This window comes from Nannobrachium achirus (assembly GCF_963921795.1).
Source record: "Nannobrachium achirus genome assembly, chromosome: 9".
Taxonomy (NCBI): domain Eukaryota; kingdom Metazoa; phylum Chordata; class Actinopteri; order Myctophiformes; family Myctophidae; genus Nannobrachium; species Nannobrachium achirus.
Genome location: NC_137818.1, coordinates 18,792,920 through 18,812,808, shown reverse-complemented (window position 1 = coordinate 18,812,808; position 19,889 = coordinate 18,792,920). Strand labels below are relative to the sequence as shown.

Here is a 19,889-nt window from a genome sequence, read left to right as displayed (position 1 = left end):
CCAAGCCATCTGTATGACCTCTGACCTCCTGACATGTGGGAGTGACCTCTCACCTTTGGCAGCCCACGCAGATGAGGACGATGAAGATGGTGACGACGAAGGCAGAGGCTGCGGCGATGGCTCCCAGGATCAACACTTTGTCCTTAAAGTCCATGACACACGCACACACACGCACAAGCACATACACACACACCAACACACACACGTGTGCACACACACACACACACTCACTCCTTCTCACACACACACGTGGGAGGTCTGCTCAGGAAAACCTAAAGGGTGGAGAAAGAGAGAGAGAGAGAGAGGGGATGATGGTTACATGAGAGGCAAAGATGACAGGAAGCACATGCAGCAGAAAGCTCTGTGTGTGCGCGCACACACGTGTGTGTGTGAGTGTGTGTGCGTGCGTGTGCGTGCGTGTGTGAGTGCACGTTGCCTCCAGCTTTTTTATCACTGTCTCTTGGTGAAATCAGTTCTATTCCTGACTCCCTGGGCAGAGCAATGCAACAACGACACGACGCAACACCTGACAGTGACAGATATAAAAGATGCACAGCTGCATCACGTGGTTCAGATCACATCTCCTTTCCCTTCATGATGCTTTTAATAAAACAAAAACAGCTCTCAATCGTTGGTTCTTGGTTCTTGTCACATAATATGTGACCAGAATGATATTATCTGGTGTGGTGGTGAGAACCCAAACGCAGGACAGAACGTGACGGCCAGGCAGGTAGAAAGCATTCAAATACCCATGGTTTTAGTGTGGTTGCTTAACCCTGGTTTTTGACATTATCGAAACGAAGCGGATAAAAGCGCCAATCCATTGCCAGCATTTGTTTTGCACAAAAAACTTTCCTTGGGCTAGAAATGGCCCCCAAAAACACCCCAAAAACTGTGAAAAATGATGACTCATCACTAAACCATCGTTTTGTGGGGCCATTTCTAGCCCAATGAAAGTTTTTTGTGCAAAACAAATGCTTGCAATGGATTCAGAATCCTGACAAACCCCTAGTTAGACCCCTCACATCCTACTTAAAGCAGATTTCTTTTCTGGGTATTTTCCTCCTGTATACTGTAGAAAGTCGATGGGAGCCCAACTTGATATGGATAATTCTATGGGTAAACTTCCAAATAAAGTTTGGTACCCAAGGCTAAAATCCATTGTTAGGTCCTCAAGAAGCCTCAAAAAATGTTCGGCACTTTTATCCGCTTTGTTTCGATAATTTTGTTAAGCCAACCCACTATTTGTAGTGATGCACGGGGCCGAACCCGCGGTTTGACCCACGGTGTGGGCGGGTCGGTCAAGTTAAATGCTTGAAATGAAAACACAAATTGACATAAATCCAAAATACACCGACGACCGTGCTGTCAAACGATGAAACTATATGGAATCTACGAAAAGGTTGTGGGGTCCCTGCTTCATCTCTCTCTCAACTAAGGGGTCCTTGGCCTGAAAACATTGAAGACACCTGGTATAAAATAATAACACTCAGCACATCTCCCTTTCATTCAGAAACAACGGGCTGCAGCGCTGCATGCGACGCCAGCAGGGATGCATCGAGCGAGCGGTTGCTTGCACGGTTTCATTTCCTGGCAGGGATGTGACTGTTTTTGTCCTGCTAGGAAGCGGAGCAAACTGCAGTTCTGTGATGAGCATGCAGTGGCCTACATCTTAGCCTTGTGCACCGTCAACTGCTGAATATCCTTACATTGCATGCACGCGTACACAGGGGTGTCACACCAAATTCTGGGCCCTGGGTACATGGATTCACTGCGGGCCCCCATGAATGTTCTTCATAGAGGGAGGGGCTTTAACCCATTTAGTATGGGAATGTATTATTATTATGCATTATTTTGTGCTTTAACTATTGAAAAATAGCAGATATACAAGCTCACAGCGCGGCACTCTGCAAGTTTGTAGATCTGCTTTTTAAAAATCGTGAACATTTCAAATCCTTCTATGTCAGTGATGCTCAAATTTATCATGTGAAGGACCCACAAAATGTTATGTATTTGGCCACAGACCCCATCTCAAAATATTTAGTTCCAGGGACCCCTCAGAAGCAAAATTTGAGTTACAAATGTTTGCTTAAAAAATACATACATTCAAAGATGTGCACACATTTTCACGACTTTTCAAAAATAGCAGATCTACAAGATCGCAGTGCGGCACTCGGTGCCGCGCTGTGAGCTTGTATATCTGCTATTTTTCTATAGCTAAAGTATAAAATAATTAAGGCCCTTCCACCTTGGGCCCTAGTAACTCAGTTCCACTTCCCCCCCCCCCTTGTGACGCCCTGTGCATACACAATAAACATATTATGCACGCACGCACAGCCATGCACACACACACCTGTGTCACACACACACACACACACACACACACACACACACACACACACACACACACACACACACACACACACACACGCACACACGCGCGCACACACGCGCACACACACACACACACACTGTTCTACTGTAGAGTGTTAATTTTGTCAAATAAACCTATGACAAAAAACGTTTGTCGATTACATCTTTCATAAAATGTTAGGAGGGACTAGTGAAGAAGAGATCCAGTAGAACTAAAAGACAAGTAATGTCATGATTGGTTGGCAAACATAAAATGACTTCCACTAGTCCCTCCCGAACATTTCAGTCAAGTTTTTATTTGTTTGACAAAATTGTCAATATATTTAGTCTTAGTTTTGGTCATCATAGCTTAGTTTTTATTTTTCCGTTCCGTTTCCGTTTTCGTCAGTGAAAAAGCGTAGTCGTAGAAAAACAAATCTTCATAGTCAATTAAATCAACACAACTGTAACGTTGGCAAACGCATGCCTCGCTCTGCTTCTGTTCCACTAAGAGGAGGGAGTGTCCCTGGACATTGTGACAGTCACTTCCATTCTTAGCCTCGTTAATGGAGCTAATTTGGGTTTTAATTAACCAGCTCTCACCCCTGGCGTCCCTATTTAGGGGGCATGTCATGTGTGGTGTGTGCCGCGTGTACACACACGTCAGTGCCTTGGAGGAACGCCAATGTGAAACTTTGTGTTCACTTTAGTATTATACAATTATATTGTCACTGTCGGACAGAACCCTGTATCTCCAAGTTTCAAATGTGTACGTTTTTCCTTAAAGCAAAGCCCTTCTTCGTCACACAAGGCTGACGCATGAGACTGGTGAAAACAGCAGATCTACAAGCACACAACGCCTCGCACCGCCTAATTTTGGACATACGGTTTTGGACATACAAGGTTTCCACCTGACAATGACGATATAGCATGTTGCCCTCTAAAACGCTGCTATCTTCTCAGTGCAATAATACATTATGCTTGAACTGCACCTAATCGGTTGCATACTGTATATAGAATATGCTGTGAAGTTGTTTACACAAAGTTAGGTGGTAGCTACTGGGTGATTTTTGTTGGTGTGTATGCAATACAAGGTACCAGGATTCTTATGCACACATGTACATTTGATTATGCTCTTTTTGAGCAGTGCTAATGTAGAAACCTTAGACTTTCTACACACGCACACTCGCACAGGCACAAGCATGCACATGCACACAGGCGCGCGCACACGTACGCACACGCACGCACGCACATACTGTATGTATGCATACCATGCATTCCTTGATAAGCACAAACACTCGCAGCAATATGGTCAATGAAGATTAGGCTTCAGTGATAGTCATAACCCTTTAAGCTCGATCCATGTTCTCCGACTGTGTCGCGTGTCGAAAATAGCACATATCTGTGAGCTTGTAGATCGGCTGTACTGTATGTACGCTGTGAGCTTGTAGATCGGCTGTACTGTATGTACGCTGTGAGCTTGTAGATCGGCTGTACTGTATGTACGCTGTGAGCTTGTAGATCGGCTGTACTGTATGTACGCTGTGAGCTTGTAGATCGGCTGTACTGTATGTACGCTGTGAGCTTGTAGATCGGCTGTACTGTATGTACGCTGTGAGCTTGTAGATCGGCTGTACTGTATGTACGCTGTGAGCTTGTAGATCGGCTGTACTGTATGTACGCTGTGAGCTTGTAGATCGGCTGTACTGTATGTACGCTGTGAGCTTGTAGATCGGCTGTACTGTATGTACGCTGTGAGCTTGTAGATCGGCTGTACTGTATGTACGCTGTGAGCTTGTAGATCGGCTGTACTGTATGTACGCTGTGAGCTTGTAGATCGGCTGTACTGTATGTACGCTGTGAGCTTGTAGATCGGCTGTACTGTATGTACGCTGTGAGCTTGTAGATCGGCTGTACTGTATGTACGCTGTGAGCTTGTAGATCGGCTGTACTGTATGTACGCTGTGAGCTTGTAGATCGGCTGTACTGTATGTACGCTGTGAGCTTGTAGATCGGCTGTACTGTATGTACGCTGTGAGCTTGTAGATCGGCTGTACTGTATGTACGCTGTGAGCTTGTAGATCGGCTGTACTGTATGTACGCTGTGAGCTTGTAGATCGGCTGTACTGTATGTACGCTGTGAGCTTGTAGATCGGCTGTACTGTATGTACGCTGTGAGCTTGTAGATCGGCTGTACTGTATGTACGCTGTGAGCTTGTAGATCGGCTGTACTGTATGTACGCTGTGAGCTTGTAGATCGGCTGTACTGTACTGTATATTAGGGATGGGACGATAAGTGATATTATTGTTTATCGTGATAAAAAACACTCACGATAATCGCATCATGGAGATTTAATTTATTGTGATATCTTCCTCTGTCATGCACTGGGATCTTTCAAAATGGCAGCCATGTTGGTGGCATGGGCATGGGCGTGGGCATGGGCGTGGGCGTGCACGATCCGTGCACTAAAAATTGATCCGTGCACTAGAAATTTAGGAACGTGGCAGTGAGGAACTCGGGGGCCATTTTGAAAAAGCAGTGAATGAGTTAATACAGTCTTTTTTCACTCTATCAAATGTCTTTGCCAAAAAATATCCGATCTACAAGTTCACAACACGTCGCGAAACGAAACGTGCTGTGAGCTTGTAGATCTGCAATTTTTTGGCAAATGTTCCGGCACAGGATAATGCATTTTGATTATTGCGATATCGATAATAAATCACGATTTATTTTGTCACAATCATCATATATATGAAATGTTCATATGGTCCCATCCCTACTGTATGTACTGTACGCCAGCGCAGTACGACGCAGTACAAATGGTAGGATCAGAGAGAAGAAAGCTGAAGTGCAGGAACATACATGGAGTATGAATTAACTATTAGATTAGAGAGAGAAAAGCCAACATGCATGACTAAAGAACAGCCAGCTAAACCAGGTCAGGACGAGCTAGCATGGAGAGAGAGGGGGAGAGAGAGAGAGAGAGAGAGAGAGAGAGAGAGAGACTGAGAGAGAGAGAGAGACTGAGAGAGAGGGATAGAGTGTTTTTAGCAGGTCTTTAAGTCCGAGTGTATCAAAAAAGCAACTGGGTTAAGGCAGCGTAAGCTTGTGATTGGCTGTGCGGAGGTGACGCAAGTCGGCGGGACGGAGATAACTAAACCTAACCTTAACCCTAACCCTAACCTCAGTAAAACTAACACTGGTGAATGCTAACCTGGTGAAATGCTAACCTGCCGACGCTGGTGAATGCTAAACCTGGTGAATGTTAAACTGGTCGGAACAACGGTGCTTAACCCAGTTGCTTTTTTGATACACTCGGACTGAAAGACCTGCAAAAAACACTCTCCCAGAGATAGAGAGAGACAGAGGGGGAGAGAGAAGCCTTTATACTGTTGCAGGCTAGTGTCATGCATGGCACAGATCTACACGCTCACAACGTTTTAAGCTGTGACACGTTGTGAGCTTGTAGATCTGTGTTTCTCTAGCTAGAGAACACAGCAGAAGGGGGAGAAAGGAAGGGAGAGAGAGAGACTCTGTAATCCACCACTACAGGAGGATCTAGGAGGAGCTGTGGCTTTCTGTTTCTAGGAGATAAAACTGTTCTTTTCCTCTCTCTCTCTCTCTCTCTCTCTCTCTCTCTCTCTCTCTCTCTCTCTCTCTCCTAACCCTTCAGTGTGTGAGGAGATGTAACGCTGAATTAATTAACACAACTCTCACCCTGCCGCCCATTCTCTATTTTGGGAACGTAACGTCATCCCAAAAAAGACAAAGTAAACTAGTAAGTTATTTCGTAAATTAAACTCTTACTTTATCATACAAGACTGTAGCACAAAAGTAGTGAAAATAGTCAATTGGCTATTTTTCTTCATATAATAACACAAAAATTAAGGTTTTGGACATACAAGGTTTCCACTCGACAACGACGATATGCATAATATAACATAATATAACACAGAAGAAAGATCATTTGAGAGACGAAAGGGGGGAGAGAGAGAGAGAGAGAGAGAGAGGAGAGGTAGATGCTAATGTAATGCTTTGGCAATAGCTATAAGAATGCTTGTCATGCCAATAAAGCATATTTGAATTGCGAGAGAGAGAGAGAGAGAGAAAGAAAGTGAGAGAGAGAGCGCTTGAAAATGGAGAAGGAGGCAGGAAGGGAGGGAGTGATAAAGGGAGGAGGAGAGAGAGAGCGAGGGGTGATGAGAGGAGTCAGATGAAGGAGTGCACGCTTCAGTAGGATGTGAGAAATGGAACGACTGGGAGAGAGGAGGATGTGTGATATGGGGGTGGGGGGTGAAAAGGGGGTCACACCAGCGCTCTCCGCCAACATGCTATATACAGTACAGTACGAGGAGGCTGCTGATGTGTGTATAGCGGAGGGGTGCGGCATGAATGAATGTACCGTCGTCACCGGCTATACTGTAAGTCCATAGCCACGTGTGGGTGTGAAACGTACTGGAATCAGGCACGTGTCGTGCACACATAGACATCAAAGGGGGCTTGAGCCCCTGCCCTTTATCCACCTGTAAAAAGTGCCCTCTCCAGACCATGAATGCAGTTTACACTACGGTGAAAGAAATGCAAATGCCCTCCTTTCCATGCCATGCCTGAAGGCAGCATTCAAGAGAATTGCCTTGTCCAAACTCTCCTGAACTTGAATGCAGCATCTTTTATTGAAAGAATTGCCCTGGCTATGTAGAAATCCATGCTGTATACGTCACATCTCCAGTATTGACTTGATTATGCTTAGTTCAGTGTGGTAGTATTAAGCACCGAAAATGGAGGTCTACTATTTTCGATATTTCTACCAAAAGGCCCCTATTTCAGCCCCTGCCTCTCTAACATTCTCTGCACGTCCCTGGTGAAACGTACTGGAATTACAAACACAGGCTTAGTATTCTTAGTTCTATACTGTTATAAGAATAAGCATGCAGGCAGGGAGGGAGGGAAGGAAGAAAAAGGTGAACGAATCAACCAATTCCAATACTTTTTTACACCCACTCTTCCTCTGTGATCCAAATAATCTAAAAATAGGGCTGAGGTTTAAAAAAAGAAAAGAAAGGAATTAAAATCCCTTTATGTCTTTACAGGCTGCTGATCAGAATACTGCAAACACAGAATAAGTGGATCATTTAAATAATGTTAATGAAAAAGTCTGTCTGTCTACAGAGAATGGTGCCGTGAAATAAACAAATGCATGTCTTTGTCTGGGGTTTTTCTAATTGTCCCTTTATCTATCCATAGTCTATAGAATTTGACACTCCCATGTGTTCAATACTAAACCTAAATAGTTGCTTTCTATTAAGTTTTTGGTTCTTGTTGAACAAAATATTTTCAGTGCCAAAATAGGGATGCCAGGTATAAATTGTGCCAGCCAGCCAGTAACTCTGAGAGTGTACAAATGGAACCAAATGGACCTGTATGGTCCTGTAACTATGAGAGTGTACAAATGGAACCAAATGGACCTGTATGGTCCTGTAACTATGAGAGTGTACAAATGGAACCAAATGGACCTGTATGGTCCTGTAACTCTGAGAGTGTGAATATGTGTGAATGAACACTGAGCATTTCCACGGTGTGTCGGTGGCTGTTAACGATGGTAACCATGGCTACGAGATGTGTGTTAAGCAGAAAGTGCTGCTGTGCAGATAATGTGTGTGTGTGTGTGTGTGTGTGTGTGTGTGTGTGTGTGTGTGTGTGTGTGTGTGTGTGTGTGTGTGTGTGTGTGTGTGTGTGTGTGTGTGTGCGTAGCAGGATGTCGCGGTGCAACTTCAAACCACAGGGTGGAAAGGGTTCCTCTGCCTGACATCATATACTGTACGCACGCACGAACACACGCGCACACACACACACACACACACACGCACACACACACACACACACACACACACACACACACACACACACACACACACGCACACACACGCACACACACACACAATGTTGGGTGACGGTTGTAGCTTATGCATGTGTATGTGTACCGGTATGTATGAGTATGTGATTATATTACAAAGGTAGCCAGGCTAGGATATGCTTTAATTGTGCATGCGTGTGTGTGTGTGTGCGTGCGTGCGTGCATGCATGCGTGTCAATGGTAGCCGTCCCCACAAGCATGGTAAGATCAGAAAAAAACCTGACCTTGTGAAGACATTTCCAAGTAGTCTACAATTTACAATTTACAATTTAAGCATTTAGCAGGCGCTCTTAATCCAGAGCGATTTACAATAAGCAATACATCAATATCAACATCAATAAAATCAAATGCATAGAAATAGCAATCCAAGAAAAAGAACATACGTACCGGTAGGTAGACCAAGCTCCTATTCAGTGAAAATCTTATATAAAACCTGGAATAAAAATGCTATCTAACTTACATGTATGGTCATTGAGTGTAGGCAAGTACCCTGTGATACTACGATCATACAGGTTATGTTTAGCATTAGATCAGGGGTCAAGACCCCTTAGCTGGAAGAGAGATGAAGCAGGGACCCCCACTACTTCTCATAGATCGCTTCATAGACTTGTGTAGCGGTGTGTACTTTGTCATACTCTTTTTTTCCCTCTACACCAAACCTCTTTTCCGAGAATAGCCGACCAACGAGCTTGAAGATCTGCTATTTTCGGCTAATGTTCCCCCCAGAATATAGGGATGCTAGGGTTCAAGTGGTTAACGTAAAAAAAATAAAAAAAAGGTTCCTACAACACAAAGATTTGGCAGCCCCCCTGTAGTAACTCTGAGGACCCCCTAGGGGTCCTTGATCCCTGTTGAAGAATTGCATGTGTGCACCAAAGTGGATGAGCAGTTGAGAATCTTCCATTTCAGACCACATCAGTTAAAGACACCAGAGCACCTAAAGTACCCATCATCCAAAAAATGCAAAAGGTAAATGACTAATTTAATGACTGATTTAATCCTACCACTAATTAGCGAGCAATTACTTTTACATTTTCAGAGATCAGTAGTCCATCACTGATTACTTTCATGCATAATCAGTATGCAGTTCGGCTCTCAGTTGTATTCATATTTCACTCAATGCTGCCCATACATGCACACACTCATACACATAAACATTCTTTTGAAATAACCATTTTTACAATTATTTGTCATTTTCAACACTAACCCTAATGACTGAGTCGTGTATGACGGTGTCATACACCGACAACTGTGATTTAGATGCTCACATTTGCACACTTGTGAGTCCCCAGCACCAAACTAAGTCTAATGCTTATAACCCACGACCTGAACCATTTCTGTCGTGAGAATTGTCCTCACAATGTGTCTTTATCAAATTCTAATATAATGTCGTTGTCGGGTGGAACCCTTGTATGTCCAAAACCGTTCCTTTTGTATTTATCATTTTAAAAATGATTTTAACTAATGAAAATAGCCGATCTACAAGCACACAACTTGTACACAGCTTGTAGATCAGCTATTTTCAACGACCCAATGCCACCAGGACAAAGATACAAAACCTTGGCGTGGCACAAAGTTCGGTTTAAAAGGAGTTTTGTCCCCTCAGCCATTGCTGCACTTAAAACAATCTGCTAAACAATCGCCCCTGTCGCTAAGAGGGTTTTTCTGTGTATAGAATAGTGGGGTACTGATGATCTGTCTTTGTGATATGTTTGTGTTGTTATATGGATATGTGTTGAACAGACTGTGAAGACAAATTTCCCTTCAGGGACAATAAAGAGCATTATTATATCAACCCAACAAGACTGCTAATGACATTGACAACCATATCAAGAAAAACATATTTATGTAAAAGTATCAATACTGCAATGTACTGTAGATAATATACTCTGTTACAAGTAGACGACCCGTATTCAAAATGTACTTGAGTAAAGGTGAAAATGTATTGGTATCAAAATGTACTTAAAGTACCAAAAGTATACTCATTGTGCAGAATGTCCTACATTCACAAGTTCAATATGTATAAAAATCTTTTGAAAATAGCCGATCTACAAGCTCACAATGCCTCAAATAGCCAAAATGTAAATAGGGCTGAAGTGGGTAATCAAATGTATGTTGTCTAATAATAATTCAAATCTACAAAGTAACTACTGTAGTAACTCAAGTTTTCAGATAATTGTAGTGGAGTAAAAGTAGTTTGGTTCGTATTGGTTTGATCTTGACTACAAGCTTAACAATGCATTGTGATGCAATGCATGGTAAGTTAGTAGCACGCACGGCACTTAATGCGATCTTTTTAAACAGTGGTTAACTGTTCCTCCTTTTGCTGAGGCTGTAGTGGACAGTGGACCCACTGGAATCCCCTTAAGCAGGGGCCTTCAACAGGGGGTCCTCAGAGTCACTACAGGGGGGCCTCCAAATCTCTGTGTGATAGAAACTTTTTTTCTCCTTTTTTATATGCATGCACTTGACTTTTATATGCATATAGCGTCCATATCCTGAGAACTTAAGCCAAAAATAGCAGATCTACAATTTTCGGCAAAGAGCTTTGGTGTATAGGGGGAAAAGAGCAGACTAAGTACAGAGTGAAAGGTCAAGTTAATTAAGTAATGACGGTTCAAGTGGTTAATTATCTGAAAACACAAATTGACATGAAACCAAAATACACTGACGATTCACGATTGTGCTGTCAAACAATGAAACTATATGGAATCTACGAAGGGGTTGTGGGTGCTTCATCTCTCTCTCGACTAAGAGGTCCTTGGCCTGAAAACGTTGAAGACCCCTGCCTTAAGGACAGCGCAGCGGGTCCCTGCACCGCTTTGAGAACCAGATGGTCCAGTGATTTGTCTTGAATACGCAGCCCCTACCCCAAAAAAGACAAGCCTCTTTCCTCCCCGGTGGATTAACGGGCCAACAGCGTCCGCTGTGCACTTCTCCTAATTGTGGAGCAGGCAGCGATGGACGATGCCCGGAGTCCAGTCATCACATTAGTATAGGGTGACCATATTCTGAATCCCCAAAAAGAGGACACTCTACCCGGCATACCACACGCACGCACGCACGCACGCACGTTCGCACGCACGCACGCACGCACGCACACATATATATTAGCCCAAAATAATCATATTTAAACAAGAGACCCCTCCACCCTTACGAGCACAAACACTACAGTTGAGGCATTACATTTTGTATAATTCTATTCTATTGAGAAAATAGCAGATCTACATGCTTGGTAGATCGGCTATTTTCACAATTTCTGCCTCTAATATTTGTTTAATTTGCCATTTTAGAGGTACTCATACTGTTGAGTGAGAAAACAATGTTGCACATCAAGTTAATCATCTGGGGACCCCTCAAAATAATTTGGAGACCCCCCCTGGGTCCCGACCCACAGGTTGAGAACCACTGCCATATACCACTAATATTATTAGTTATGTATTTATTTTTGAGGGGGTTCCAAATTGACCCTTTACAGATCCACTGATTTAAAGTGCTCTTGACTCCTGTATGAACGTTCAGCTTTGTATTACAAAGAAACTAAATAAAATATACGGTGGTTTCTTCAAACCACCGTATCTTCAGCTTTACAAGGTTGTAGCCTACAACAAAAACATATTCTGTCAATTTAGTTAGCAGAAGAGCTCTCACCTCGCACAGACTGTCTTGTACTTTGCAGTGTCTAAATACCTTTAGTTGTGATGGAATGGACACAGAAGTGCCAGCTTTTAATGCAGACTGCAGAGTGAACGCTCTGCTTCTCATTTGGTCACCAAGACGAAAACACTGGCACTTGTCGTGCATTTCATCAGTGTAAACCAGCATTAATTGCGTTTGCAGTGCTATCGTTCGGCTGAATCGGCTCTGCGCAGCGCAAGCTGCCGAGCTCTGCTCTGAGTCTGGTCTGAACAGCGACGCATCTGAACGAGGGAGGGAGGGAGGGATCGCAGCGGAGACAGCAGAGTAGTATGAATAATACACGTTCCGGGGTTAAGGGGTGGAAATCCGTCTTTCACGCTGTGTTTACAAACGAACCACTGAACGTGCATTGTAAATGCCCATGATTTAACGCTGATATGCGCGAAACCCCGGACATTTGAAGGAATCTATAAAACCCCCCCGGACAGGCCGGACAGCCCCCTAAAAGAGGACATGTCCGGGCAAAAGAGGACGTATGGTCACCCTACATTAGTAGAAATCAACACTAAGTGATTATTGTCACAATGCAGCCAAAAACAAAAAGAGCATTATCCAAATTACGGGGATGTCATACTGTATTTCATTGGTTCTCAAACTTCATTTCATTTCATTTCATTGGTTCTCAAACTTTTCATTTTACATTTGAAGGACCATATATTTAAAGATTCTCACAAATCTTCACAAATTCTCAAACATAGCAGATTTATCAGCTCGCAGCGCGGCACACGGTGCCATTCTGTGAGCTGGTATATCTGCTATCTTTTAAATAGTTAAAGCATAAAATAATGGTTAAAGTGGTGAAAACCTACCGTAACAAAGATACGGTCTTAATGCGGTTAATTAATACCTGGCAGTGTGGATTGTGGCTATGCCCTACAAAGGCAGAGTGCAGTAACTACGTACAAGAATTTCACTAAAAATTGTTTAAAAGTGTTACAGCTGATCAGCCAAATGAGATAAAGGCATACAAGTGATATTAACCTGATTGTATATCTGTTCTTGAGCTAATTGTTTATCCCCCAATATCATGCAGGCTAATTTGACCTTTGGGCGACACAAATAAGTTAGTGTGTCCGAAAAAGTAGTTACTGCACTCTGCCTTTGTAGGGCAGACCGGAAATCTCGTACCTGTGGCTTCAGGACGTACATAAATCTCGTACCTGTGGCTTCAGGACGTATAGCCTATGATGTCATCGGGTTGCAAAAGAAAAGAGATTAAAAAACATAAAAAAAGCGTCCAGCAGATTTATCTGGAGATTTAAATTTGAACCTTCCTGAACATGACTTCACTTCATCAAAGAAACAAGCAAACCACACAGCTTGTGCAACAGACTGCGTGCATGTGTTTCCACTGACGGAAGAACAACAACTCTGGTAGTCAGAGGTTAAACGGTGAAGTGCTAACAAGCCTACGGTTAAAATGCAATAAACAAAACAACCTGCCACGTCGTCACAAACACCCCCTCCCTCCCCCGCAACCTGCTGCTGAATGTAGCCATTTATTCCTGGTATCTGTACGCATGTAAATTAATAGGGGATATTAGGAGGAAATAAACAAATGGAGGGGGCGAGCGTGTTTAGGTCTGTATCTGCTTTTCTGAATTTGGCGAGGACAAACAAATAGTGTCTATCCTTTTATTGACATAAAAATAATATACCACCATATCACGGTCGAAAACCGTTTGCTCCAGCACTCATCACTGCCAGGTATGAATCGGTTACCCTGGAAACCAACAGTGATTGACAGCCGTCAGCAACCATGGCAACCAAATGATTGACAGGCGTTACCATAACAACCACCTGAAGCTTACATTGACAATTGGCAAGGCCAGACCATTCATTTCAATAAACCAAATAAAAATAAACAATAATGTCATGTTGGCTCCAACAATGTGGTTTAAAGAATAATACGTTGTTTTAAGCAAACTGCAGGGAAAGGGTATGTTAAATGTTCTCCCTTCCTACTCTTCCAATGAAAACATTTAAACCTGTTGTCAGGTAAGAAAGACACCTTTACTTGTATTGTATTCACAAAAGAAAAGTTACACAACACAGCTTTAAGGCTTAAACGTACAGGATGAGTCTAAATACGGTAAGTTAGGAATACAGTGGTTTACAATGCTGATGTCAGGCCAGACGTGGCCAGCTTTCATCTGTTCATTAGCCAGAATGCCTGAGAAAAGCTGCGATCAGGATTTAAGATTTATCCTTATGGGATTGGACCTCTCTCTCTCTCTCTCTCTCTTTCTCTCTTTCTCTCTCTCTCTCTCTCTCTCTCTCTCTCTCTCTCTCTCTCTCTCTCTCTCTCTCTCTCTCTCTCTCTCTGCCTGATTCTTTTCACTTTCAACAGTGCGTTTTAGGAATAGCAACAAACCCACACACACACGTTTGTATTACTAGACTTGTTCTAGAACACCGACTTTATGAATGCCTTTTTGGCCATTTCAACCCTAACCCATCCAAGATGATAATAGCTGATCTGTTACAGTACAACTTGTAGATCGGCTATTAACGAATTATACCCAATCCCTAAATCTAGCATCTAAATGCTTAATCCTAATCGCAACCTGAATCTTGTCCTCTAAAAAATACATATTTTTTATTAATCTATGACTACCATTTAACTGAAGACGGAAGATTGTGCTCGCATGTCAGTTCTCTTTTTTTTAATATATACAATTTGTTGGACTTTTCTGCCTTTAATTGGTACAGTTTAGTCTTCAGGCCAAGGACCGCTTAGCTGAGAGAGAGATGAAGCAGGGACCCCCACTTCATATTGGATTCATGTTAAATGTGTATTCTCCGATATTGGCAGGTTTACAGAGTCAGGGAGTGACACGCAGCAAAGGTCGTAGGGCTCGGGAATCGAACCCTTGACTTGCTGTCACGGCGCATTAGAGCCTGTATGTGATTTGCGCCTTAAACGCTCGGCCATCAGCCCCACACACAATGTCCATCTCTCAAATACTTTAGTTATTTTGTCCTCACATACAGTAGTAACGCAAGTACACGCATGCACACACGCACACTCGAACACACACGCTTTCGCGCACAAGCATACAGTAGGCTACAGATCGGCAGAGAATCAAATACAATCAAAATGGCTGCCATGTATTATGCATGCACGATGTGGCAAAACAAACAAGCCACCCTGTTCTTCCAAACAAAGCCCGGGCCCGCTCCGCACGACACTTACAACATGCACCGATCTACGGTATAAGGTGTGTGTGTGCGTTCGTGCAGGCGTGCGTGTTTTCTTCCCCACCCAGACAAGCTCAGTGACAACCTCTTTGCCCCAGACTCACATACTGTATACATTGACTTATACATATCTTCTCTGTGGTGGAAACCTCATATGTACAACTAAAACAGTGGCTTTTCAGGATTCCAAATCCCAAAAGAAAATAGCAGAAGTAAAAGCTTGCAGATCTTTTTTGCTATTTTTGTGGGACTTTGTGAGAAGAAGTAGGGCATTCATTTACAAGAAAAGTAAAAATAAAATACATAAAAAGTTAAAGCATGGAGATAAGAGTTTTTTTTTCAGCCTTACGAAGCGACGATATGTTTAAATGAAGATAAAATAAACAAGTAAATATGGCATGGAGAAAACAGCTGGGTTAAGGGAGGGGGGGGGGGGGCATGTCTGGTTGTCTGAAGTATCAACCTCTCTCTCTCTCTCTCTCTCTCTCTCTCTCTCTCTCTCTCTCTCTCTCTGTGACCAGGGGCGTCACAAGGGAGGGGAAAGTGGGACTGAGTTACTAGGGCCACAAGGTGGAGGGCCTTAATTATTTTGCAAATCTTTGAATATATGTATTTTTTAAGCGAACAATTGTAACTGAAAGATTTTGAGATGGGGGTCCGTGGCCAAATACATATCATTTTGGGGGTCCTTCACATGAAAAGGTTTGAGCACCACTGACATAGAAACATAGGTTTTTAAATAACCTTAGAAGGATTTGAAATATTCAAAGACTTGCACAAATTTAAAAATAGCAACGCGGCACTCGGTGTATAATCTGCTATTTTCAATAGTTAAAGCACAAAATAATGCGTTCCCAGTTCCCCCTGAAGAACATTCATGGGGGGCCCGCAGTGAATCCTTGTACCCGGGGCCCAGAATTTGGTGCGACACCCCTGCTGTGACCTACTGTAATGAAAGAGAGGGAGGCTGACAGACACATATCTCCAAACCCTGGGCTCTCCACTCAGGGGCGTCACAAGGGGTAGGAAAGTGGGACTGAGTTACCAGGGCCCAAGGTGGAGGGGCCCTAGTAACTTTAGCTATTGAAAAATAGCAGATATACAAGCTCACAGCGCTGCGAGCTTGTAGATCTGCTATTTTTGAAAAGTCATGAAAATGTGCGCAAATCTTTTAAAATGTATTTTTTAAGTGAACATTTGTAACTCAAATTTTGCTTCTGGGGGGTCCCTGGGACTAAATATTTTGAGATCGGGGTCCGTGGCCAAATACATATCATCTTGGGGGTCCTTGACATAGGTTTCTTGCACACATTTTCAAGATTTTTCAAAAATAGCAGATCTACAAGCTCGCAGCGCGGCACTCGGTGCCGCGCTGTGAGCTTGTATATCTGCTATTTTTCAATAGTTAACATTCATGGGGGGCCCGCAGTGAATCCTTGTACCCAGGGCCCAGAATTTGGTGTGACGCCCCTGTCTCTACTCCTCTCAGCTCTGCTCGCTCTGCTCTCTCTGCTCTGCTCTGCCTGCCTGTCGCTTTCTGATGCATAATTCATTTGTGTGCCAGTTTGAAGGAACCCTCCCCACACTCCACTCCACCCCCCCTCCCCCCCCACCCACCCCCGCTGGCTGTGAAGACTGGGGAGAGTGAGCCAGAAAGAGAGAGAATGAGAGAGAGAATGAGAGAGAGAAAGACAGAAAGAGAATAACAACAAAACAAAAAAAGGAGTTTGCATGCAAAGAACAAAAGAGACAAGTGTGAGAGAAGGGAGAATGAGAGGAGAGAGAGAGAGAGAGAGAGAGAGAGAGAGAGAGATGAGAGAAAGAGCTGGCGTCAGACTCTCGCCCCGCAACATCATCCAAACGGGATTTTCAGATGATCCGCCCACGTGTTGTGATTCCCCCCCCCCCCCTGCTACTGATCTGAGAGCAGCACATTATCATGGCTGTTCCCTCTGAAAGTAGAGAGTGAACAAACCTCTGGGCTGATCCCAGACCAGAGGTATATATACAGTACAGTGGCCTAGTCTAGTCTCACCACAGGCTTTGAGAGAGGTTCACTCCAGGGGCGTCACAAGGGGGGGAAAAGTGGGACTGAGTTACCAGGGCCCAAGGTGGAGGGGCCTTAATTATTTTATACTTTAGCTATTGAAAAATAGCAGATCTACAAGCTCAGAATTTGGTGCGACACCCCTGATTCACTCTGTCAACCCTGATATGATGATCCACTGCTGCTGTCTGTGCATCCTCCATATCGCCGCTGTCGGCCAGAAACCTCTTATCTCCATATTCTGAGTTTTTGAATTAACGTGATCGTCCTACAGCGTCACACAAAAGCATCAAAAGTAGCAGACCGGCAAGCTCAAACGACATGTTTCAAGCTTGTGGGTCTGCTACCTGTTAGTGCAACCAGTGCAACAGGTTCGAGTCCCAGCCAGACTCCCAGAGGCGTCAATTGGGTATGGCAAGCTATGGCAGCTGCCATACCTTGGCTACAGGGGGAAATGATAAAATGTGCTTTTCATCGTGCCTGTTGCTAAGGTATGGCAACATGACTGGTGTCTTGCAGTCATGTTTCCATACAGTGGTTAGCAGTTAAGATTGGCAGTGTCACCAGTTGGCTGCCTCAGTGGCACCACTGTAGTGCCATTGAGTAAATGTGGTACCACCTTTTTTAGAGGTGTTACAGCATGTAATGTGGCTTATCTGCCACAGGGAGGCACATGTGAGTCCATGAACCCTACATTACAGTGTTGGCAACACTGCAAGGGTGAACAGATTCATTGTGATTGTTATTAATTAAAGAAAAATTAGACGACAATGCAGAGTTCAGGTTGAATTGAAATGCAATTTATACACAACTGTGTTTATTATACTTAAAAACATTTGACAAATGAAAAACTAGATGCGCCTAGAACTCAACTAGATTTGTAATAATAAGTATGTTAATGAATTCTAATTTCCCCACGACCCATGACAGGAACAAATAAAAATAATAATAATAATAATAATAATAGTACATAAAATATTCAGTCAACAATTAGAAAAGTACAGTTTAAATAAAAACATTGGAAACAGTTTGAATGGACAACATTTTAGAGGCTAAAGGAACAATCAAACCCTGATCTCGTGACTAACAAGTATATATCCTGGCCTAGACAGCTGTAGCTTAGTGGTTAGTGAGAATTCCTGGAGAGCCTAAGCTCCTGTTTGTCCCAGGTACGATTCCTGGCCAAGCCAGCTAGGAACTGATGTGTCCCTGAGCAAGACTCTTAACCCCTTATTGCTCCCTGAGCCCCTACTACAGAGAATTGGCGTTGGTGTGCATTATAATAATTATATTTTCATTATATTTCCTTAGCTTTTTCTGAGCTGACGCCACTGCAGATGCCGGGCATAACTATTTCCGGTACAAATAAATAAATACTTCTAATAACGTAACATATGGGCACATGGGCATATGAACATAAAGAACCAAATAAGAAATAAAGAAGCCAAATAAGAAATAAACAATAATACTGGCAGCTTCATATACTACTATTATTTGTCAGAACATGCGAACGCACACGGCTGTCATAAACTGGCTTCTGCCACACCGAGTCCTTCTAGTCAGTTTGGCTCCTTTCTCCATCCATCCATCCATCCATCCATCCATCCATCCATCCATCCATCCATCCCTCCATCCATCCATCCATCCCTTCATCCATCCACCCACCCACCCACTCTGGTCTGACCTGGATTTGACCCCTCCTCCCCTCCCCCCTATAACCACTTAAACCCCCATAAATCCATACGTTGTGGAGTGGGGGGGGGGGGGGGGGGGGGGGGGGGAGTCCCTCAGGGCTCTGCCCTCAGTTTTTTTTCAGTTTTATCTCCATACATTAAACATCCAGGCTGAAAATAGACAGCTCTGGGACGGCTAGTAAAAAAGCTTGTAGATCGGCTGTTATCCCAAGAGTATATAAGGCAGGTCACCTATTTACAGTGGATCTCAAAGTGTTTGTGTGTGTGTGTGTGGGGGGGTGGGGGGTGGGGGTGGGGGTCACGTGGCCAAATACATATCAATTTGGGGGTCCTGGACCTCCCGAAAAAGTTTGAAAACCACTGAACAATTGTGTCAGCTCACTCGGCGGTGTCTCACGTGGATCATGGTTGCCCGAGACGGCGCGCATCCGTCGTCATCACCCTTGCAGCCCCTCGCACCCCCACCGGTGTGCTCAGGGTCATTGAGAAAACCGCGGTCGCATAATGGACGGAACCAGCATTGTTTAGATATTAGATAGATACCTATTTCCTCCCGTGAAGGAAATTCAGTATTTTCAGCCCATCCCAGCTGATTCGCTACCCACAAGGAGCGCGTGAGCAATTAGGGGTTAAAAGTCTTGCTCAGGGACACACAACGACATTGGTACCCTGGCCTGGAATCAAACCTGGGACAACTAGGGAGGACTCTGGTTCCCCAGGCGGGCTCCCTAACCATTCAGCTATGTCAGAGTCCGGAAATACAAGTGGTAACCTGATGACTGTCTGTCTGTATCTCTCTCTGTGTGTGTGTGTGTGTGTGTGTGTGTGTGTGTGTGTGTGTGTGTGTGTGTGTGTGTGTGTGTGTGTGTGTGTGTGTGTGTGTGTGTGTGTGTGTGTGTGTGTGTAGCAGGATTTGGTTGTAATCTGCCACTGTCTGAGCTGCCAACATCTGCCAACATCTGGCTGGCAGGCACACACACA

At 43.8% G+C, this 19,889-nt stretch overlaps 1 protein-coding gene across 1 annotated transcript in view; it reads right to left on the bottom strand.

Moving 5' to 3' along the window:
- LOC308290692 (uncharacterized protein) overlaps positions 1-154 on the bottom strand; it is a gene marked incomplete at both ends in the record, with an annotated part of 62,324 nt that extends 62,170 nt beyond the window's left edge. Inside the window, 1 exon segment of the mRNA XM_080732602.1 lies at positions 54-154. Within this exon segment, the coding sequence (XP_080588728.1) occupies positions 54-154 (101 nt within the window).
- Positions 155-19,889: the final 19,735 nt, after the last annotated feature.